Consider the following 24,437-nt stretch of genomic DNA (forward strand, 5'->3'; position numbering starts at 1 on the left):
CAAAGCAAAACTGGTTCAGGATACAATCAGAACACTTGGCTGGGAGCTGCTACCCCACCCGCCGTATTCACCAGACTTGGCCCCTTCCGACTACCATTTGTTTTCATCAATGGGACACGCATTGGCTGAGGAACACTTCGATTCCTACGAAGAAGTCGAAAATTGGGCGTCTGATCGGTTTGCTTCAAAAGACGAACATTTCTATAGCCGTGGTGTCCACAAATTGCCAGAAAGGTGGTCAAAATGTATAGAAATCAGTGGTCAGTACTTTGAATAAAATGTTTTTATTTTTCAATTCAAAATTAGTGTTTCATTTTCACAAAAAGACGCTCATTTCATACGGGTACACCTGGTATTAAAACAGAAAAGCCGAAAGGTGGGAAAATGAGACATCCAATGTATATTACTCGACTGACCCGAGGTCTGTGTTACACGCTCTCTTACCATCTGTGTACGCACGACAGTAAATTTGTCAATTGTCTTCGAATGTTACAAACCGTCATTTTATGAGTATCTTGCTTTTATGAAACGGAGAGACGGATGGTGTTTCACCTAGCTTAGTGCTCGTAATTGCGAAAAATATTAAAAAGAAACTGTCCGCAGCTCGTGGTCGTGTGGTAGCGTTCTCGCTTCCCACGCCCGGGTTCCCGGGTTCGATTCCCGGCGGGGTCAGGGATTTTCTCTGCCTTGTGATGACTGGGTGTTGTGTGCTGTCCTTAGGTTAGTTAGGTTTAAGTAGTTATAAGTTCTAGGGGACTGATGACCATAGATGTTAAGTCTCATAGTGCTCAGAGCCATTTGAACCATTTTTTGAAAAAGAAACTCGCGCTGAAAGAACACTGTAGTTCAAACGGGAAATCCGTACGGAATCGACTGCTTAGTCCATGTTTGCGCTTAGACATTCATAAATTATAATACTGGTGAGTAGTCTGGATTGCTTATTGTTTCCTGCGTCGTATATTTGTACTGATCGCACACTTTTTTTTCGGCGTTCTGTGATCCGCGGAAGTCGTTAGACGTCGGGCCGCACCACAATGTAAACGGACGGTGCCAGCATTAGCTACGCTACAGTATTGTGCACCGTAACAGGAATTGCCTGTTATTAATATAGTGTCGACCCGTGGGCGTGATAGGCGTAGTGATTGGTAATTTCATATATCAAAATGAGCGAAGAGGCTGTAACTGGTACTTGATCGTTCTAAAGACTCGCCATAAACTTTCTTGCCACTTCTGCAACGAATTAACCTATTAAACGTTCGTTTCTTTTATAAACTGGAATCTGACTGCCTTGTGACAAAGAGGTGGAGCTCGTCTTAGAGGCCAATGTGCTACGAGCCGATCGCAAACTTCCGCTTCCAGCATTCCCCGGCCCAGGGACCAAATGTAAGTGTGCTATTGGTACTCAAGATTCGACTGATAGCAATAAAAATAATTTCTAACCAGGTCACGATATGTCAGCTATTTCAATATTGAGGAGGTCAAATTAGCATTAAACTATCTGAAACACTGTTCTTGATCACACGTCTCTCCCCGAATTTTGGGACAAGGCTTTTTAGAATATTGTACCAAGGGTTCGGTTTCGACGCGCGGAGTGGCCGCGCGGTTAGAGGCATCATGTCACTGATTGCGCAGCCTCTTCTTTTGGAGGTTCGAGTCCTCCTTCGGGCTTGAGTGTGTGCGTTGTTTGCAGCATAAGTTAGTTTAAGTAGTTTGTAAGTCTAGGAACCGATGACCTCGGCAGTTTGGTCTCATAGGAATTCACACTCATTTTAAACTTTGGTTGAGTCTCTCTGTTTTGCCTTAGTACCCTTCAGTCGTGGCATCCCAAAGTTTCCTTCCACTGTCAGATACTAGGTCTCCTGTATCTGTTCTACTCTCGAACGGTGTACTCATTTCTCTCACGTCTCGACCTGCCTTATTTGGTGTTGCCGTATTTATTTAAGAAAAATCGCAATCTTGTAACACACTGCACGAAACACAACATTCGCCTTATTACAGCAAATGGTTACTCAAGGACTGTGGAGGTAAGAACACGTATTCTAGTGAGATATCGTATGTGAGCGGAGGTTTATCAGGCAAAAATTAACGCCACTAGTCACCATTGCTAATAGTCTCCATATACTGCAATGCCTCGTGACGGTCTTCGGCAAACAAGTGGACGGTGTTGTTGCGGGGCCCGGAAACTAGTGAATCAGTGGCGCGCTAGTTGCTGTCGGCTAATAACCCCCCACCACTGCCCACAAGACTCAGTGTCCCTAACTCTGGCAGCTAGCCGCGGCACACACCAGGGGCGCCACTACTGTCTCTCTGCTAATATCGGCATTACTTGTAATACCAGGAACCATAATAAAAACTTACTCATAGCGGATATACAACATAATATGAAGAGTATGTTATCAAATTTCTAGGATATTTGCAAGTAAATAACGTGCGGAAATTACTACACAGCCAGCATCAATAACTCTAAGAAGTCTGGGCTCCCAGTCGAAATGAGCTTGAATGACAGACATGGTCGTATTTCACGATGATTCAACTCAATGTCAGATTTTATCAATATTAGTTGCTGCCAAGTGTTGGAAGATCAGTCTCTCGGCCAGTCAGCAACGTATTGGCTGCTGTCAAAATTGCCAGCTATGCGAAGCAGAGGTGGCAGATATTAAAAAATTGCTGGTTATGGCGACAGTCGAGCATTCTATGTATCGAGGTAGGTCAGGACAGCACCGGTACATCTGGTGTTAGGTCATTCCGTTGAAAGATAACATGTAACGTTACTGGTATCGACAGCGTATTCCTTGCACGTCATTGGTTCTCCGGAACTTTCGAACCTGGGCGCGGCTTCCTTCCAGCAGGACCTGACTGAGTATGAACGACGTCGTGTAATAGGGCTACGAGAAGGTGTACGTTCCTTCTGCGATATTTTAGAAAGACTTGGTAGGAATGTGGCCACTGTACACGACTGATGGCAGCGATGGTCCCGGGAATGTGCAAGAACACCGGGCTCCGGACAGCTAGGTCAGAGTACCGAGAGGAGGACCCTCGTGTTCAGCGTATGGTTCTGGCGCATCGTTACTGCTTCTGCTACAGCAATTTGAGTAGCAGTTGGCACCACAGTGACACAACGAACTGATTACTTCAAAGACAGCTCCGAGCAGAACCCCTATAGCGTGCATTCGTCTGACCGCAAACCGCTGCGGCTTCAGTGGCGTCAAGCGAGAGATCAGTGGAGGGCAGGTGTTTTCTGATGAAAGCTGCTACAGCCTCGGTGCAGCGATGGCCATGTGTTGGTTAGAAGGAGGCCAGATGACGGCCTGCAAGCAACGTGTCTGCGTGCTAGACACACTGAACCTAAACCTGGAGTTAACATCCGGCGTACGATTTCGTATGACAGCAGGAGCACTGTTCGTACTTATCACACATACCCTGATTGCAAATTCGTATATCAACCTTGTGATCCGATCTTTTTCAGTGCCATTCGTGAACAGCATTCCATGCGGGGATAACGCTTGCCCACATAACGCTACTGTAACTCACCAAGCTCTACAGGGTTGCCTTGCCCTGCTCGATCACACGATGTGCCTCCAATCGAGCACATATGTGGCATCATCGAACAACATCTCTAGCTTCATCCACAAACAGCACAACGGTCCCTGTATTCATCAAGCAAGTACAACAGGCCTGGAACTCTATGCTACAAACTGACATCCGTCAACTGTACAACAGCGCATGCATACTTACATGCTTGGATTCAACATGCTGGCGGCTACACAGATGTACCAGCATTTCATATTAGCAATGGCTTTTCTCCCTCTTACATTAACCCCCTGTGATCTTGCAGTCTTAATCTCTTAAACATGTTACCTAGACAAATCTATTACCGAAATTTCATTGCTCTACATTAATTTCTTCTCTGTGTTGCGATATTTTTTCTATCAGTATATACATCTAGTTCGTGATCTTCTGACATAAGTTGCTGTAGTTATTAGGAAGTACTATGTGAGTCAAGATAGAGGCAAGTATATAGTAATGTGTCCTTGTAATGATATGTTTCCGTAAATCACCAATATCCAGCTCTCTCTCCAGTGGTGTGGGTTTTGTGAACAGAAAACGGTAGAGAAACAAAGTTGTGTTGGTACAGTTGGTGGTTCGCTATGCATTGTTTTTCTATGCCTGGCTCTTTAATGACTATGTTCCCAGGTAGGCTTACTGGCAGACATCGAGTCTCTACTAACAAGAGAATTATTGTCTACTCGTCATCACCGATATCTCTGAAATTTATGGTACACAAAGGATTGGATAGAAATGAAAGTGACAGGACTTGGAGCTCCGGATGGCCAGTCACATAGAAAAAATATCAGATTATCCGTCAATGGATCGCGGCATGTACTATTTATGTCAACATAGTTCCCAGGCAGCGGTCTGTGCAGCGGAAGGTGCGCTGAATGGTAAACCGAGGGTCATGGGTTCGAGTCAATAAGCGGCAACTTTCTTCTTATCAGTTTTTTGATTACTTATACTACAAATAAACTGAAGTAATGCTCAGTATATCATTTCTAACCGATTCCCGAATATACCATGAATTCGGACAGAAACGGTAATCACGAGTAGGGGCGGTCCGGTTGTAAGAATGATGTGAAGATGGTTGCCTAGGAAATGAAACTACTAGTTAACAAACTGTAAATTAATGCATTTTTGAGATCCAAATAAAGATAAAATTTAAGAAATATGTTTTATTTGAATCGAGATCAGTCCTAGTGTTAACAAAGAAAATGAAACTTACAGAAGTTTATTGCCTTCAGGCTTAACACAAGTACATAAGAACCACACATGATACCCGTCAGCTCCGAAGAATTTACCAAAGCATGCATTAATGCACGAAATTCACGGAAGTAGCTGGCTTCTGTCACTAAGTCTTGAAGTGCATTTCGCCTGGTGAGATGGTGTAATTCCAAACATTATACCGGCCGTAATTTGAAAACCTCAAACTCCAAAAAGAAATGTATGAGAACAGATTATCGAAAAAGTTTTCAGGATTCTGTATAAAAAGTTATAAATCCATAGAGCTGGTAATATTGTTTCTATACAAAATCACTTTCTTCAACCAAATGACAATAAACAAACTCTATGTTGTAATAACTTCTGTACGAAATTCCCACAAAACAGTCGTCATGAAACACATAAAAACTGATTTTATTTAACTGAAGTCTGCCTGAGGAGCCACATACAACTGGAAATAGAACTAGACCTAGACAGCTCTGCAAGTACACTAAAAAAGCAAAAGCTGCTGGGAAGTTTAAATAAAGTTAACTGTGGTCAGTCTTGCAATAACCATTCACACCAACACTTCATTCACTCCACAACGACAGACAGGAGCACTCAGAGCATTCTGTTTCAAAATGTTTCTCACTGTATTAAATTTTCTTCAGTGCCACCACTTAAAATTCACTGAATGAAGAAGACAAATGCTAGCGTTGCACACACAACTGTCATCAGTCTGCGCACACGCCGGATCCTTCAGACTGCAACATGTTCAAGCTGAGGTCTCTACAGATGTAGTGTACCGATTATCTCCTTTAACAGTGCCTCATGTTTACACAAGGCAGACAAGATATCAAGCTTCATATGCAATAGAAGGAAAACACTACATTGTCTCCATCGCAGACCTTGCACCAAGGGGCGAGTTAGACTCACTGCCAGTAATACACACACTGAGAGCGAGACTGTTCATGCAGTGTTATTCAGATCCCCGTCGACAAGCAATCTTGTTTGTCAAATGAGCCCTTGTCCAGCCGCAGATTTGTCAGACAAGCCCATACGAAGTTTGTCAGTTTAATCTCACTTTGATGCAGACGCTGTTCGTGCTCGTGAGTATTGTGACAGTAGTGAGAATGGCCATAAATACAGACAGACTGACTTTGGTACTGTGTTTAATTAAGAATAAGAAGAGGAAGAAGAAGAAGAAGGAGACAAGACTCTAGCCCAGTAAACTGCTTGAAATGAGTGAGTGATTTGTGCATGAAAATCTGCTAAAGAACCTGATGATTATATCAACTTTCTTCGACTGTATAATAAAACTTTCAAAAACTTGTTAAGGCCTTTGTTAAATAGGATGCTTGTCCGTCAAATTCGCTCTTACCTAACAACGGATGTGCCATACAAACCCATATTCCCACCAAGAAAGCTTCTCATTAAAACCTTACTTTTGAAGCAAACTCTTTGAGCGTATGCCGTATTTTGGCATGGTTGTAACGGTTACAAATGCAGGTACAGCATTTCTGACATTGACTCCGGCACTGTGTTTAAAGAAGAAGAAAACAAGACGCTGTTTCAGGCAATAGTTCTAAATGAAAGAGAAATATTTATACGAAAACTTGTTAATTGAAATGTTTCACTCAGAACCTGATGATTACTCCAACTTTGTGCGGATGAGCAATGAAACATGTAATAACTTGCTTAGAGTTACTTCGTCCTCACATTGGAAAGAAGGCACAAGTACGTGAAAATTTAATCTCTTCTACTTGCTTCTTTAATGACAGTTCATTAAGATACCACAACGTAGGAAAATGTAGCCCGCATCTTCTGTGGAAGAACTGCAGTACTTTGATTTCTTTTACTTCGTTGCACTTCCGCTTGTACATTGTGTGTAATATACCGATTTTGTTCATAACCTCTTCTTGCGAAGTACATGGCTGGGAGAGACGTGACACCTCCGCCTTTTTTGGTAACTGTCAGTGCTATCTTTTTACCCTTGATCATAGTTTCTGTAGCTGTGGAAACTCAAAATACAGTGCGATAAATTATAATAGAACAATTTTTCACTAAACATATACGGCGAATCATCAAAATTGCCGGCCGGTGTGGACGTGCGGTTAAAGGGGCTTCAGTCTGGAACCGCGTGACCGCTACGGTCGCAGGTTCGAATCCTGCTTCGAGCATGGATGTGTGTGATGTCCTTAGGTTAGTTAGGTTTAAGTAGTTCTAAGTTCTAGGGGACTGATGACCACAGAAGTTAAGTCCCATAGTGCTCAGAGCCATTTGAATCATCAAAACGAACAACGTCCGCAATTTTGTCAAACTCCCCGTCAATCAAAATTTCTCGCAAACACGTCGAACACCGACAATGCCAAACAGCGACGTATATGGTAAAATGTCTGGCAAACATTGCACAGTTTGACAAATTGTTTGATCCAGTACGAGGACCTTTAGATCGGGCAGGTGTGGCATGGCGCGCAGTCTAGCGAAACACTAAAGTCCTCGCTGCTAGATTACAGCGTCAATGATACAACAGAGGAAAAACCTATCGAGAGTAGTTTCCGAGCTGATCTGTCTGAACGATGCATAACGTCTGCCTTCTAGCATCTGCCGCTACCGATGTATGAGTACCTTCGTGACGCTATTGTTATCTGCTAAGCGAACCTGTAGCAAAAAGCGTTCGTCTTTCTTAAACCAACCTGGTAAGAGTGTAATATACAGGGTGGTCATAATTAAAATTCCTCTACTTGAAGCAACAGATGGAAAGCTATTAACCGTACGGGTACCCCTCTTTGTAGGAATGACGTTCAGACTTTGTGCTGCAGGATTTGCCCTGTTAGTAATTTTAGTGTAGGCTACCGGAAGTGTTACGACACGGAGGATTGAAACACAGACATCAGTGTTCATCACAGCTGCAGACAGTCAACACAGATCTGGACAAGCTGAGCAGGACCTTACTCATAAAGCTGTTTTATCAAAACAATAGCATTAGTGCTGCTGTTCTCCGTGAGTATCGACGCATTAAAGGAACACGGAGAAGTGGTTTTTTCCGCACGGTGTTGAAGAACATGATTCAGAAGTTCGAAAGAACTGATGATTTGGGAGCTGCTCTTAGGAGATGCCGTCGGCCAATTGTGCCTCACACTGTTGAAGAAGTTACTTTTGCCGTGGCTGAGAATGCTGATCGCGATGTGCAATCTCCAGAAAGTGCTCGTGCTGTGTTACGGCAGCTGAACATTCCAAGGTCCACCGTTGTTTCAGTAGCGGTAGAGCAACCTTTAGCGCTGTTTTAGGCTGTCGTCGATGCAGATGGTAGTCACAATGAACATCATTTGTAATCTGCAACGTAAACATGGTACACAATTAGCAAATATTACGTCTCACGTGGAAATTAAAAACTGTTTATTTCAATGTTTATTCGTTATATTCCTCTGGGTGTTTTTACAGATGTTTCCTTAAATTATCATTGTTCCACGATCGCTCGTTTGTAATGCGGGGTCTCTCAAGCAGAAAAGTTTAACTGTAGCCTCCGTGTACTGTAGCGATATCGAGGACTTGGTGTAACACCCGTTTTCTAGGCTACCTCCACTGTGGGCAACAAACTAACTTGCCAGTCGTAGTACGGCATCAGTCTTTGTCACAATACGTTTCATGTGATCATTCCATTTGAAATCCCTCCAAAAGGATACCCAATTGTCTGTATAATAATGGTCGTATCACGTAAGGTTGGTATACCCAAGAAGTCACTCTGTAAGAAAGATGCAATTAATTTCTATTTCCCATGCCTGCATAGACCTTTCAGATATCTGCAGGCGTTGAAATCAAAACATTCGACTTGCTACCTGTTTTGTTTTGAGTTAGTACAAAAGGAAGGACAATTCTGATCTAATAGCCTTTCAATGAAGAGATCATTAGCGACGCAGCGCAAGAAAATCCACGTAGTCCGTTTCAAATAAACTATCCCAGCATGAAGTCTAGGGATTTAGGGACACCATAGAGAATCTGAATAAGGATGGCTAGCCTTATAGTCGAATACTGCTCATCGCTATTTCGACTGCAGTGCTAGAGTGACAGAATTACCCCGTCCGCTCTTTACATACAACGCCGCTTCTCAAGAAACAACAACTTGGTGGCACATTAGCTTCCTCATTAAAGACATATTTTATGGGTCGAAACGAAGAAACTGGCTGAACTTTCTGATTTACACTTCTGCGGAACTTTTAATGCTTCATGAAACATGTAGTAAGGTGAGCTACCATTGGGGGTAACCTTGCTGAACTGATCTGCCGTGATTTCAGTGACGCGACAATCTAGGAACTCTGCACTTATCCTCGGCTGTAGCTCTGCAAACATTTCTCTGTTTGAGCAACAAGCCATTCACCTCCTGTCGTCTGTGCTCTGTGTGAGAGCTTGGGGTATAGATTCAGAGACACGGACTAAGGATGCTTTCCACAGCATTTTTCCGGATTTGGATGAAGGCGAGGCGGTAGGTGGACCATATTTTGAATTTTACCTCTTGCGAACCTGTTCTTGTTTTACCATACTCTCTGTATGGGACAGTACAGCTGAACATCACGTACTCCATCCAAATGATAGGATTCGTCACTGTATTTACCTGTTACTACTGCTAGTTAAATTTTAAGGGAGCACCTTTGGATCTGTTTCCTGAGCTCAATCTAGTGATTAAGTAAAGAACGATTCCTCAATAGACGAATTATCACGAAAATCAAGAGATATTTAATCGACTGACATGACTGCTGTTTACCCTCAATGACTGAGCCCGCAATAAGGCAGTATTAACATCGATTGACTGTGAAATATGTTTGCTGTACTGTTGGTTTCTGTTCGAAATTCGAAATTTGAAAAAAGAGAATATTTCTTACGCATATTACATTTTGATTACAGATACTGAAGGAGCTACTGACTCGACACCAGTGAAGTTCACTGGCAACACTTACGTGAAATTGTCAGTCGCTGCAGATACAAGGTAAGTTATCGATACATATTTCTTTTAGCGAAAGCGCTGTCATTTCCAGTTGCTTTACATATGTAAAAAGATTGCTAACACTGAATGTGCGACAAGCGAAATAGACTTTCATACAGATTTTTGTAAGAAAACCGGTTTTCACATGTAACGGAAATGAACATCTACATCCATATCATTTCAGATTTACTGAACGGGATACGTAAAGGATACTTTGCACCAACGTATTCGTAACTTTCTTGGCCCATCATTGAATCCAAATTTTGTTTATTGTTTTCATAAAACTAATTTATCTTGTTTCATACTTGAAGCGTAACCCATTCTTGCAAGTTTTACTTACTTAATCCATTTACCATTGCTGTTCACCTGCAGACGTCATTCATCATGAATGCCACGACATTGGTACACCGGGGCAAGTTTTGATGTATTAGATTTACTTCTAATCGACTTTCTGCTGACTGTGTAAACTGTTATACTTGATGCAGAGTCTATGGGTGTAAGCCAAAGCAAGTCGCTAATAAAGTAAATACAATGAAAATGTGCTTCGGTTTTCAGTTATATTTACGTGGCGATATCTAAATGTTTTTCAGGTTTTAAAAAACTATCTACTTTAAGCATAACTGCAAAACTGCGTTGCTAAAGGATTTTATAACTATGATACCGTACCCTTCTCTTAATATCGATACACAGGATCAAGACTTTACTATAATAAAACTAAAATTACTGAACTGTACTTACTTTAGTTTTACTGATACTACCTTTTCATGTTTCCATTATTTTCAGTATTAATGGCTCTATGAAGCACTTAGTAAACGAGACATTCGTGTATAGTGATAATCAAGGAGGAAATGAAAGAAACCTTGAAATAACTGGAAATGACATTTACGAACATAGCGATTACTATGAAGAAGACAAGGATGACGATGAGAGTGATATAGGTGGCAATCACTTCATAGAAGGAGACACCTCATTTTCTCCTGAGAAACAGGCGGACTTCGAAAATCTGGCATATCGTACTTTGCCAGTTGGGTATGCAATCAATGATGTATTTATTTCATATTAACTTTTAATTACTGAAGAGTAAGTATTTGGATTGTTATTTGATGTAGCTTATATTAAATAATTACGAAACAGTGTTATCGCATTTGCTACCTATCCTTCACATCTATCTCTCTCTAAACAGTTTACGTACAAGTCAGTCTGAAAATAATTTCTCATCTACATGGGTTCAAAATTTCTGTGGATTTTTGTTATTTATATTTCGGTAATTAATAAAAGACGTTGATAATATTATGGATGAATGACATATGTCCTTTGCTAACTGTAAAGAAATGGTCAGTAAGTTACATAATTTAGTTATACTGGCAGGGGCATAAACTGTCACCTAGTTAATAACGACGTCTTTTAGCTATTTTTGGACATAGACATTTGCATCACACATAACGCTATTAATGAAGATAATATATCATCTCGCAAATGCAGGAGATTTAGTCATCTAAATGACAAATGCATACCTGAAACTATCCTCATTTAAATGCCGTTTGAAGAAACAGTGACAGGAGATACTTTAGGACAAAGTGGGTTTCTTGATAAATTAGCTATTATGAAACACAAATAAATAATGTGAGTCGAAGGAGAATTTCAGAAGAATATTAACAAATAATGAAAAAACTTATTCTTGAGGAAATAAAAATCTTGTAATCAACTTTGAGAAGATATATAATATTTTGTAGGACTATCTGTGACAAGAGAGGGGAATTAAAGTGCTGAGTATGTTTGACCTGCTTATTTCATTTTTATGTAAAATTAATTAGTCAGTTTTTCTTTGTTATGCTACCTCATAAAGAGTAACAATTGACTAATGATGCAGTCATATTTTTTCCTAAATTAGAACCAAAATATTCCAAAAACCTTTAATGTGTTTAACATCGCAACCTGTCGTATATTTCAGAGAAATAAACGGGAGATTTTTTCACTATGAGGTCACATTTCACACACTGGAAGCTAGCGGCCTGCTCTTATGGAATGACAGAAAGACTAGGCACAGAAGTAATTATGTGGCTCTTGCAATTTCTGATGGGTATTTGGAACTTAGGTACAGACTTGGTAAAACCAAATATTCAGCTTCACTTCAGTCGAAGGTAACAATGAAACAACGTTGACAGTATCATCTTTTTAGTATAAGTTTATCAGCATCATGTCCTTTTACAATCCTTAATGATGTAAACAAGAAGATAAGCTCTAATACTGTCATTTTGAATATTTGTTTAAATTCCTGTAGTTGAATATGATTCTGAAAGACGTCATAGTAAAGACAGTTTTAAGTATAAGAATGCTGTATGTATGCTGTAACAAGAGCGGTTTTCCAGGTTTATGTAAGTGATGGGGAAATACATACGGTAGTGGCAGAGATTCACTGGAAATACAGTTTTCTCCAAGTGGATGATGAACATCCGAAACAAAAATTCACTAAAGGCAATAATATTAGACGATCCTTGGCACAGGATATATGGATAGGTTAGTATACAGTTAAACTGCTTAACCAATCCTCTTTTTTACTGTACTTTGCTAATGTATGAATATATGTACATTCCTTATGCAGTCATTACGTAATTATATATCACGTTGTTCATTATTATCGGCAGTAGTCTATACAAAGACAAAGAATGTAACATACAGTACTGCCAATACCATTCGACATGGCTGTCACCATGTAGCAATAACTATGTCATTAACAACAATGGTGATACAATTGAGAAAAATTGAGTTAAAAAACAGTGAATTACACAATAAATAACTCAAATCATGATAATTTCAGTGGAAAAATTTTATGATTTATATGTTGTTGTTTTGACCTTCAGCTTGTAATCTTACCATAACGTAATGACACACATGTTTTGTTTACAGGTGGAATGGGAAGCTTACCATCAGGACTACCAACGGCATACTACTCAGGATTCTTAGGCTGCATGCACAGGCTCGTTGCACAAAAAGAATTGATAGATCTACAAAGTGGAGAGGCAAGCAATATTACACTTTCACAATGTAATGAGAATGAAGTGTAACCGGTGCTTTATGTCGTGCTTGTTTGGAAACGAGGATCATGTTGATGAGAAATCATGCCAGCTATCCACACACACAACCTCTATTCCTCTGTATATATGTATGACAAACATATCTGACCAATGTGTCATGGGATCACTGTACCGAATAGTGATAACTCAGTAACTATTTGTAATTTCAATGGTGCTATATAAAAATACATTGCGACTGCTCTGTTGGGTACATAACAGTAAAATACCGCGCGAAATAAAAAATACGTATTTCTGTTATATAATTTGTACAAGTTATACTGTGGCTAAATCGGACATTAAATTCTGTCTACATTGGTGTACACATTGTATAGTGCAAATGAAGAATCACGAAATTAATATCATGGCCTGCAGACTAAATGTAAAATGTGGCACAGCAGCACAGGACATTCAGATTTATAAAAGGAGATTACTAAACGCGCTCTCGGACGGTTTGACAACCTTGCATGCAAATTCTGTAAGAATTAAAACAATTATTTTTGATGTGTGTTATCGATACACAGAACAAAAATGTGCATCGCTACACCCCTGTAGGTATTTGTATCACAAATTATTATGTACTGAATTATTATCACATGAAAGAATTATCAAAAGAACCAGTAGTTATTATCAATATTCACACAATGGTTACGCATATTCAGTATAAAATTGTTTTGAAGTTGTAGGGACACAGTGTACTACAGAAAGTCGTGAACAGGACAACATTGTTCATCATATGAGCATCTATTTTGTTTGAGATATTAAGCTATTTAATGCAATCATCAAAAGTCTCCCATAAAGAAATACAGAGAAATACAAAAACGTAACAATCCCCATAACTACAGTTTGTTTTGTGTTGCTGTTGACGATGTTCGAAGACTAATTTTCTTCAGTCAATAATCAATTTGCTAAACTTATGCACGAACACTGCACACTGTAATTTATTGTGTAGGTTGTACACATCTCATGTCTATGAAACCAAAGTGCTTCATACCATGTGCTCAAAGTGTCTCTATCCTGATTGCTTTACTATACTTTTATTTATACTAACAACTGATTTTATTGCGTGTTTCTATAAAGAAATGAAAACCCTAATATTGCAGGTGCCACATACTGCCAAGTTTTCTACTAAGCGACCTACTTTCTCCAGAAATAATCAGTATTACACGAAATTTTGTACAAAATCTTCAGATTTTTGTATGTGATTCTAAACAACGGCTCATAAAAATTGTATATAAGTATTTGTAAGAAACATGAAAACTATTGGCGCTTTCCATTAAATATATTTTTTGCAGAAGATGCTAAGCGCCAGTAAATATGTATGTTGTGATTGTTGTGAAATAAAATGTATACAAATTTGTTACAAAATATAGTATGTTTGCCGAAATTTTATTGTACTCCTTTCTATTTTTAGTATACATACAGGACGATCCTGCCATATGGTTTCTACTGTAATTATCAATGTTTAAGCCCATAAAAGATAGATCATAAGTTTAAAAAATTTGGTAAGGTTATTTGTGAATTTAAGAAATATATTCACCTACCCTACAACGTAATAAAACAAGACAACAGTAAAACTAGTTTCTGATGAAGAAGTACATCACACAAAATTCAGTTTTGTAGCGATATAATGAGCAGCTCTCACTGTCGGTGAGATTTAATCATATGTCCACCTCTGTCTAATATAAAAATATCTTTATTTCTGTGAAATACAATTACATTACTTGCCTCAAATCGCAGGAAAATCAATCGCGGAAGAGGTAGCACGGTACGGCAACAGGTTAAAATCGTACGGGAGGCAAGGATTCGATCCTTAGTATTAGTTGTTGCTGGGCTGCCTGAAATGAACAAGATTCATAGCTCCTAGTTGGCACTGATCTCCTCCAACCTCCCTAAAATTTCATAAAGTCCTGTACATTCATTTCCCTCACAGTTAAAAGTGGTTGCTTTCTGAAGAAGTAATAAGATTACACAGGTGTCTCTAGACGACATCGGTTTTCTTTTTCCCTGTATTAAAACCAAGTTATTTTATGCGTGTTCCACGTCATGTTACTTCACTTGGAATGGTGATTTCTACAGACAGATAGGAGGAGCGGCGTTGGTAAGTCAGCTAAACCAAATAATTTCTGTTTGTTCGCCGTACAGTGCAAAAAGCAGGAACTCGATTTGCCATCCTGGAACCGTAGCGTGTAGATCAGGTGCGTGGCTGACTACTTCGTCACGTGTATGCATGTTGAGGATAGGTTTGGTGACTTCGGGGCTGAATTGTCTCTAGGTCAACGTTCTGTTTCGGCCGGTATTACACTATCATATTTCTTTGACTGAGAAATATGATCAAATATTCAAAATTTCTTTGACAAAGGTCTATGACGTGGCGTTAAAGAGGGGCATTACACTGTCATCATTTTTTTCGTCAAAGTCCGAGATGGCGGACAGCAACAAGGTGTTATTATGTGCTGTAGTTGCTTGTACTACAGTTGCACTATATGTGCATTTGCAAGAGAAGCGGGGGAAAAAAGGAAACATATTTGGGTTTTGAGTCGAGATAATAAAAGCATACAGCAAAATTTGTTACGAGAGCTGCAAGTGGAAGGCGTCAAGTCTTATATAAATTATCTTGCATAAATTACTTAGGAAAGGAAAAGAGTATATTTCAATACTTTGTCAGTAAAGTGGCTTCTCATATTACAAAACAGAATACTCACTTGGGAAACGCTACATGTGCAGAAGACAGTCTCACCATAACACTGCGATTTGATAACTACCCTCGTTTACAATACAGCACTCGAATACCTCAGTGCACTTTAATCAAAATAATTCCAGAAACGTATGAAGCGAATTATAAAGCACTGAAGTAGGAATATCTGAAGCTAAACAAATGTTAAACAGCACTCGAATACCTCAGTGCACTTTAATCAAAATAATTCCAGAAACGTATGAAGCGAATTATACAGCACTGAAGTAGGAATATCTGAAGCTAAACAAATGTTTAGTACACTATAAGGGTAATAAGAACTATTATTATTTTAGAATACTTTAAAATTAGTGTTCCAGCAACTACAAAATTAATAAAAGGTACGAAACAGGTGAAACATTTTTTAACTTGTAGCATCCAGAGTTACAAAATAGACAAAGTAGAATCGAAAGCTAAGAAGAAATTTTTTTATTTTAGAGTGTGACCACTTCCTCTATTCCAGCTTGCTGAAAAGCTGCCTAGATGTTTCCAGACGTGGAGTGTGTGGCTGTTGTTATGATTACGGGATTGGAGTCACCTGCAGCATATTTCACAAGTCCATCAGCACGCTACAGTTAGCATGCATTGTGCCCCTTGCTCACACCCTACCCTAGTCGAAGCAAGGTTATTAAAAAGAGTCGAGGAACCGCACCAACTAAGCTTTCAAGCCATGTTTACAAACACAATACAGAGACGTCAAATAGCTGTGGCGATGCCAGCACTCCAAGTGGTAATATTTCACACTGAAGTGAACGGAACACGAACTGCTGTTATGATCACATCTACGGCGTGGCTCTAGATTTGATCACATTTCTTTGACGAAAGGCGACATTTGACAAAGTTCTCTATTACAATGTCAAATTTCTTTGACATAAGTATTTGACATATCACCTTTGACAACGAAATATGATAGTGTAATATCAGCCTTACAAAGGAAACGAAAATCTAAGCAGCTATACGTTCTCGACGTGGAATAGTGAGAACTGTGGCCATACAGTTTTTGGCACAGTATATACACAACCTCATATTATACTGAAGAATAACAGGAACTTGATCAATGCCCCACAGCATCTCGGACACGAGGTGAAACTTGTAATGCATTATGAGACGAATGACTGTTCCAAGAAGGACACCGCACGTCTGACAGAGCCAATCACCTGGTAAAATGACTGCTATAAAGAAGAAATGCCATGAAAGGTCTTCGTTCCGCAAGTCACTCTAGAGATCGTCAAGACCGACTGTATATTCAAAAAACACGGTACGAAACCAAAGAGAAACGGGATCATTCATAAGGTCTGGAGTCGAGTACCATGCGGTTGCAGCCAGATGCATGTTGGAATCTTAGGACGATCCGTTAGCACTAAGATCACGGGATACATACGAAATTGTAGGCTAGCACAGATGGAGAGATTGGCGGTGGCTGAGCACTTGTCGAATTATGAGGAATATTGTATCACGTTTCCCCGAAAATTAAATTCTGGCTGTGAAATGGAAATTCGTTACTGGCTTGTTCCAATGAACCATCGAGATCTGCTCTTATCAAAGTGCACACGCAGGTGGAGATTTCGTTCGGAAGGGCAGCTAACATGGCGGTTGCTACCTGGAGGAGTGTTGAGGTGACGACGGTCACAGAGGGACGATAGAGAAAATGCCATGTGGTCACGGTCGGCAGAATGTGTGAAGGATTGACTAAGTTCATCGTATGTAATAATCATATTAAGAGTGAAAAGAAAGAGTGAATACTACCCAAAGTACTGAATTATTTTACATATTCTTCTAAGTGTCTACCTATGAATGACATAGATGGTGTAATCGGTACAAACTCGTACATTAACAACTGGAACCGAGGACCTAAGTCATTGATAATAACTAGTTACTCTAAAACCGAATAAAACTGCGAGTTTCCTATTCCACCAAATACCACGTGAAAGGCTTTTAGTGACCTCACCATGACGGGAGCGATACAGTTAAACATGTTTCGCCGCCGTGATACAAGTAAGTGAGAGCACATTACTGGTATGATCTGTAAAGCATCAGTTGCGGCGTAGAGGACAAATCAAGGCACCCTCTGAAAATGGAGACAGTGGGATTTAGTGCTCAAGAACAGTGTTACACATTGCAGACTCTTTTAGTAATATTACGCAATCACGTTATAGAAGATAAAGCCATCACGCAATAAAATACTCAAATGACAATTACTTTGCTACAAACAGTAAACAATTACAGTTTTATACTACATAATTAACGTACAACAGTATCGCAGTTAACATATACTTGTATAACAATTTATTACGTCTGGCTCGCTTAAATATTTAAAATATCACATTAATGGTTTCAACAAGTAGTTTCTATCTTCATATGTGCCTAATACACTAAAATGCTGCATACAGATATGTAACAAATACAATTAGCCGTTTGAACATTATGATGTCGTGAAAAATATTTCAGTATTTTAAATGCTGTTATAATGGAGTACAGTGACCAACTTGTTAATGCAGTAAAAAAGTCATATTACATTCTTCGTTCACCAGACCAGGTGTGTTTAGTTGAGAATTGTCGTCCTCTGTGTTGCTATCATCGCCTGCTTAAACACGTATGCAGCGTGGCCGAAAATCTTGTAACCTGAATAGTTTGAAATAAGAATTTAATGGTTCGAAATAAATATTTATTTTTTTGCTGACTCGAACATTCTACGTCTCACACCATCAGCTAAAGATTATTACAGATTTTCAGAGTTACGATCTCCAGTCTACGTGTATGGGCTACAGCGGCAGGTAAAGTGCTCCTCGACAGTTTTTCTACAGTTGTAACTGATGTTTCATAAGGAAACGGAAAAATGCACAGTTGTGACATCCGGCGATCACGATGGATATGTGATGGAACTTATCTTTACTGTGTGACAATGATGATATGTATTGCTCATGTGCTCATGAGAATTAATAACGAAGGCGAATAGCGTACCGTCCTCTTGAAGCCACATCTTGTTGTAGATATGAAGTGCGGCCTCCAACAACTGTGGCAGCACTTCTCGAATGAATACCTGGTACCACACGCCATTAAAACGGGACAGCCAGTAGTGCGAAAATACAGTAGTGGCATAAATTCTGGACACTATGTAGAGATTCGTTGAATATTTTATACAGATTATTTTGGTTAAAATGCCTATTATAATATATTAAAAATTTCCATACCGAATGTATACTGTTTGAGAATTTCATTTAGAGTTCACTGCCGGTAAAAAACAGTACTTCCTTTTAGAGGTTTCCAAATCACTCAAGATTTATTGTTGCAACAGTGAATAAGGAATGCCTGAAATGATTACACTTACAGATCAATAGCACAACCGATTCAGAAGTACCAGGTATGGAAGCATGATGAAATATGGGAGGGAATGCGGGTGATGCCTTTGGTATCCAGTAGTTCTATAAGCGGTGTTGGGTGACGAGCCGTACGAGACACGTCTCGTTCCATCGTATACCATACGTGCTCGACTGGAAACTAGTCTATAGATTTTGCTGGCTTGGTACGTTGCTGCATTATGTGGGAGAGCTTATCCTCTTGGAAAATGACATCACCTTCCTGTTACTAGAACGGCCAAAGAAAGGGTGTAACAATATTCTGCACTTACCGAGCGCTGGTAACTGTCCCCTCCATAATCACCAAAGTTGAAAGAGAGTTGCAGCTTATCGCACCCCACACCGTAAGGCCTGGGATAGCGACAGTGTGTCTTCGACCACAGCACTGTAAGAGACAGCGCTCCAAATGTCTACGTTGTACGCACAGATGAACATAACATGCGTGCAGCCAGAAACTGCTTTAATCGCTGAAGACCACGGCGCGCCTTTCCATCTTCTAAGTGATCCTCTGACGGTACCAGTCGAGCCGTTGAACTAGACTCTGCCTAATTTTTACTACGGGGAATTGATTAAGTATCCCCCTAAAAATTATTGGGGAAGCAAGAATAAAAGCCTTTTATTATGACGAACTTGTCGTCCTACATTTAATAATGTAAACTGTACTTCAATTATATATACTTCATGTAAAGTGAAAATATCGTGATGTTACGAATTATTATTGTTAGATTATAGATATATTTTACTTCTACGAAAAATTATCTCTGGTATGATCCCTAAAGCCCACCCGCTTAGCCGTGCGGTCTAACGCACTGCTTTCCGAGTTGGAAAGCGTGCCGGTCCCTGGCACGAATCCCGCCGGCGGATTAGTGTCGAGTTCCGGTGTGCCGGCCAGTCTGTGGATGGTTTTTAAGGCGGTTTTTTATTTGCCTCGGCGAATGCGGGCTGGTTCCTCTTATTCCGCCTCAGTTACGCTACGTCGGCGATTGCTGCGCAAACACTGTCTCCACGTGACAATACACCATAATTACTCTACAACGCAAACTTTGGGGCTACACTCTTCTGGTGAGAGACGTTGCCGGGGGGTCCACTGGGGGCCGAACCGCACACTAACCCTGGGTTCGGTGTCGGGCGGTAGTGGGGTGAGTGGATTGCTGTAGCCTGTTGTGGGGTTGTGTACCACTGAGGGCGGCAGAGGGGACAAAGCCTCTCCGTCGTTTCTAGTTCCCCAGTTTCATACAATTATCACTAAAGATTTTTCTTTCTGACTCAAAATAAATTGAAAAGTCTTTTAATTCCAAAATATTACGTCGTCCGGCTCAAGTCCCAGTTAATGCAAGCTTCTGCTAGTGTGATTTTACAAAAACATATATTTTCAGCAATCAAAGATAACCGTGCTGTGTTAACTGAAAATCGAACTTCGTGAATACCTTTAAAATGCAGGTTATTCGTGGTGTAAAGCACGAGAAATGAAAGGAAACTAATTTTAAGCTACTTTTGGGAATCAGATTAAAATACCACACGAGTTTCCACCCGTACAAAGCACTGGCTTCATTTATGCAATTCGTAAAAAGGGGAGCAGATTTCCATTTCACAACAAGAACAAATTTTTGAAATTCTACACTGATAATCATTATTCAACGGTGATTCAGCTTACATGAAAAGGCAGCAAGCCTATATACATCCAATGGCATACAGGTGCACGAGTGCAATACAAGAAGTAAGCAACAAGATCAAGAAAAGACAAGCGATAAGACCCAGATAACACGGCGGCTTTCCTTTATAGAGTAGTTCGTGGAAACATTATATATCTACAAGAAATCTAAAGTTTCAGTACACTACTAGTGAGAAATATTCATTGTTAAGCGTATATCACTGTAACTACTTTTACCACTAATTAGAGGCGTCAAGCCATGAACATCGATTCTGCGGCGTGAGCGGAAGACGAACAGGAGGTGTGCATGCCCGTAGTCCCACTGATAATGAGCGGTTCGCAGCAGTTCGTGTTGACACGGTGGGATCATAAGATCTCTTACATTTGGTGTGGTAGCTGTATGATGTGCCACTGTTCCCCTCAGAGTACAACGATCCTGGTGGGCGTCTTTGCTGCCTGTATGTCCAGAATCACGTCTAAAGGTGTGAGAATGTTCATGTGATCAGTGGTACCAGCATTGTTGCACAAGTGATGCAGCACATCCCACTTGTATGGCTGTTATCCGAAAGGACCGTCCAGCCAATCGGAAGGCCACAACTTGACCCCTCTCAGGCTTGCTCGATTGGCTATAGGAAGAATGAGAGCATCTCTGTGGCATGGTTGCCTGCTTGCTTCAAACTTCCACAGTTCACTGAGCCTTCTGGCTGTGAGCATTGCCTATCTAAGAGTAGACACTGATTGCGCTCTAGTAGCTATGCCACTATGATATTTGTTAGCGAACATCATTGAAACCATTGTATGTAAATCTACTATCCCCCCAGGTGTCACATGTCATCATCGGGTCAAATCGATGTCATCTTTCCAGGTGTACTAATATTTCTTCCAGCAGCATGAGAAGATTTAATTAAATGTAATTAAAATAAAAAATACTTGCAACCCAAAAATTTCATAAATTTACAATTTATTTGAAACAAAAGCTATTGCAAAGTTTCTCTACATTTCTTGGGCTACCCTAGTGATTTAATTACTGCCTCGATTCTGGGTGGCGTTTCTCCAACAAAAGTCTGAGCTCATTCTGAACCACGAACTGACCATGGTCTCCAGCAACTGAGATTCCATCACGAAATCTCAATTTTAAGCTTCGGCCATATGTTCCTAATCGAATTGAAGTCGGAACTGTTTTCAGGCCAAGTCATCACAGCAAAAAATCGTCGCTTTGATCAGTAAAGAATTCATTATTGATCGTAGCATTGTGGCATGGTACACTGTCTTGTATAAAGATTTGGATCTTTCGTTGATCTGCACCTGATCATTGTTACCTCGAAACAAACCGCGAATAGTGCACCATATCACGTTCGTTGTCAGGTTTTGAGATGAGAGAAGACGGTGTGAATTGCCTTCACTGTGACTCCAGGTTTAGACACTCCACTGTAGCCAGCCTTCATCTATCTTTGGCCTGTATGTAGCACAATCCCTCTGTCCAAGGTATGCTGAAAAATCAGTGTCATGAACACATGGCAACGGTATCTGGGAGCCACGATGTTTCATCTGGAATATTTGCTACTCCAAGCCAATAGGCTTTTGAAAAAAATAAAGATTTTAAAAGTTTATATACTGACACATGACAGTTTATTTCACTGACCCATGCGATGGATGAATAGTTACACAACCAGATATAGAAAGTCGTTCAACTCCGTTATTAGGAATTATTCTGACTCAATAAGCTAATGTTGCAATGCGTGCAAAACTGTGGATACGTTTGTGCTGCATCCTCACTGTTGAAACCTCGCTGGAAGCAGCTGCCACATCGCACTTTGCTGCTCGACGTAAGTCTTGTTAGTTTTATGCTGCTCGCTGCCCGCCGGGAATAATTAACCTGCAGCTGAGTGCTAGGAGAGTCAAACGTTGCGCTTTTAGAGTGACTTTGAAGCAGCCAGTCACGACTCAGGTTTCCGGACATACAGCGATGACCGCAGCGCCTGGCGAGGATCGTTGCGAGTAATGGTGCGAGAAGCGATGGTGCAGCTGAAATGGACCGGTAAGACGTTAGTGGAATTGATTCATCATCGCCGGGCCATGTCGACGAGCAGTGAGGAGGCGACATAATCACATACATACGAAACATCCATTACTGTCTGAACCGTTAACACTACGCCTGTTGTTCCGAGTGCTGTAGGAAGGCGAATCTCCTTCGTAAGTCTGTTCGTCACGAACTTCTTTATAGCTATCCTCTCCACCAACTTACCGGTTTACACCTCGTCTCTACTCTTGTTTAATGGTGGTATAAGGAGGGAGCCTATTTCATAGCTTTATTTGAGCTTCTTGAATGGTCCATCATGAGCGCAAGAATAAACTATACTGATTTCTGTTAAATTCAACAAAAAAATAAATACCCAACATGATGGGCGTACATGCTGTTATGCCCCATGCTGGAGAAACCAATTTATTGATGAAAACAAACGCTTCTCTTGGCCTTCTTTAGTGCTTAACTACACAAACATAAGAAAGAATTTTCAGTCCATTCTCTTTTTGGAGGTGGGCAAGATCCAAAATTCTGCCACACAAGACTGAATCACAGTTATTTATGTTATGTTGATGTCTAAAATGGTGCACTAATTGTAACTGATTGCGCGAACACTACGATGTGCCGTAATATCAAAGTCCTGAAGGTCCATTATGGTAGAGGCCAAGACTCAGTGCAGCACGACAACGAGGGCTGGCAATTCCACGTAGCTTCAAAGATCTGAGATTTGGTAGACTGGTTGTCGTCGGAGAGTACGCCGCTGGAGGATCCAGGAGAGGCTCTAAAACATGTATCGTGACCGAAAATAACAGAGAGAACTCCTCCTTGGAAAGCTCGATGTGAATTGCAAATCCGTAGCTATGTGTCGGCATAAATACGTTCATGCTGCATGGATAAGATGTTACCTGCTTGCACACACGTGACACACCGATGTGAAATAGTGTTCGCAATAGGAGCATCATAGTGGTCATTGTGTTTGTTATGGTTTGAGCCTTGCAGCTCTCATGGCAATTAAAAAAGATTCTGTACACAACAAAGCAGCCTGTTGGGTTGCTGCACTGAATATTTACACACACGTGAGTCAAGCACTGGTCCGTGGTAGGCCTGCCTCGCTGGCTGCAGAGGATGACGCCTGCACGACACAGGTGTGTAAACGTTTGCTGTTTTGTTGGCCCGTAGCGGTAGAAACAGAATTTTTTTCCCCAACGGAAAAGCTTGCGAAGTCATCTTGAAGAGTGAAGACTCAGCCTTCTTCCCTCACCCGGAAAAATGATGATAATGCCACTGGGAGACTTAGAACCAGGAGGTCCATGCTATCTACAAGGAGGGAGTGGCCCATCATGCCAGACGTGTCGGCGTGGAATCTCACTGAGTAGAGTAGAATTGTCTTCCTCAGGAGTCCCGCTTCGAAGTCAGCTCCGATGACCGGCGAAGACGTGTCTGGAGACGCCCCAGCCAGCGCTGGGATGCCAACCTGATTGTCGCCTGGTACACGGATCGACAACCAGAAGTTATGGTTAGGGCCATAATTTCCTTTCATACCTAGACCCCTTTGGTGGCCATCCGCGGGCCACTTACAGCACAGCGGTACATCGACGATATTTTATGCCCTGTATGTTGCCCTCCGTGGCAAACCATTCTGGGCTTACATTTCAGCAAGGTAATGCCCTCCCGTACAGGACGAGAGTTTCTACTGCTTGTCTTCATTCTCGTCAGCCCTCACCTTGGCCAGCGAGGTCACCGGATTCTTCCTAATTGAGAACGTTTTGAGCTTTATATGCAGGGCCCTGTAACCAGCTCGGGGTTTTGAAAGTCTAACGCGGCAATGGGACGGCATTTGGCATGATACCCCCAAGACGCCATTAAACA

General features: G+C 40.8%; 1 protein-coding gene across 1 annotated transcript in view; it reads left to right on the forward strand.

Annotated features, from left to right (window-relative positions):
• The window catches only part of LOC126456443 (agrin-like), a 36,046-nt gene extending 22,804 nt beyond the window's left edge, over positions 1-13,242 (forward strand). The window contains exons 6-10 of the mRNA XM_050092193.1: positions 9,655-9,736; positions 10,517-10,762; positions 11,685-11,874; positions 12,103-12,250; positions 12,641-13,242. Coding sequence (XP_049948150.1) covers positions 9,655-9,736; positions 10,517-10,762; positions 11,685-11,874; positions 12,103-12,250; positions 12,641-12,798 — 824 coding nt within the window. The 3' untranslated portion in view covers positions 12,799-13,242. The remainder of the gene's footprint in view (positions 1-9,654; positions 9,737-10,516; positions 10,763-11,684; positions 11,875-12,102; positions 12,251-12,640) is intronic.
• The last annotated feature ends 11,195 nt before the right edge of the window (positions 13,243-24,437 follow it).

The sequence above is a fragment of the Schistocerca serialis genome, chromosome 2, assembly GCF_023864345.2.
Source record: "Schistocerca serialis cubense isolate TAMUIC-IGC-003099 chromosome 2, iqSchSeri2.2, whole genome shotgun sequence".
Lineage (NCBI taxonomy): Eukaryota > Metazoa > Arthropoda > Insecta > Orthoptera > Acrididae > Schistocerca > Schistocerca serialis.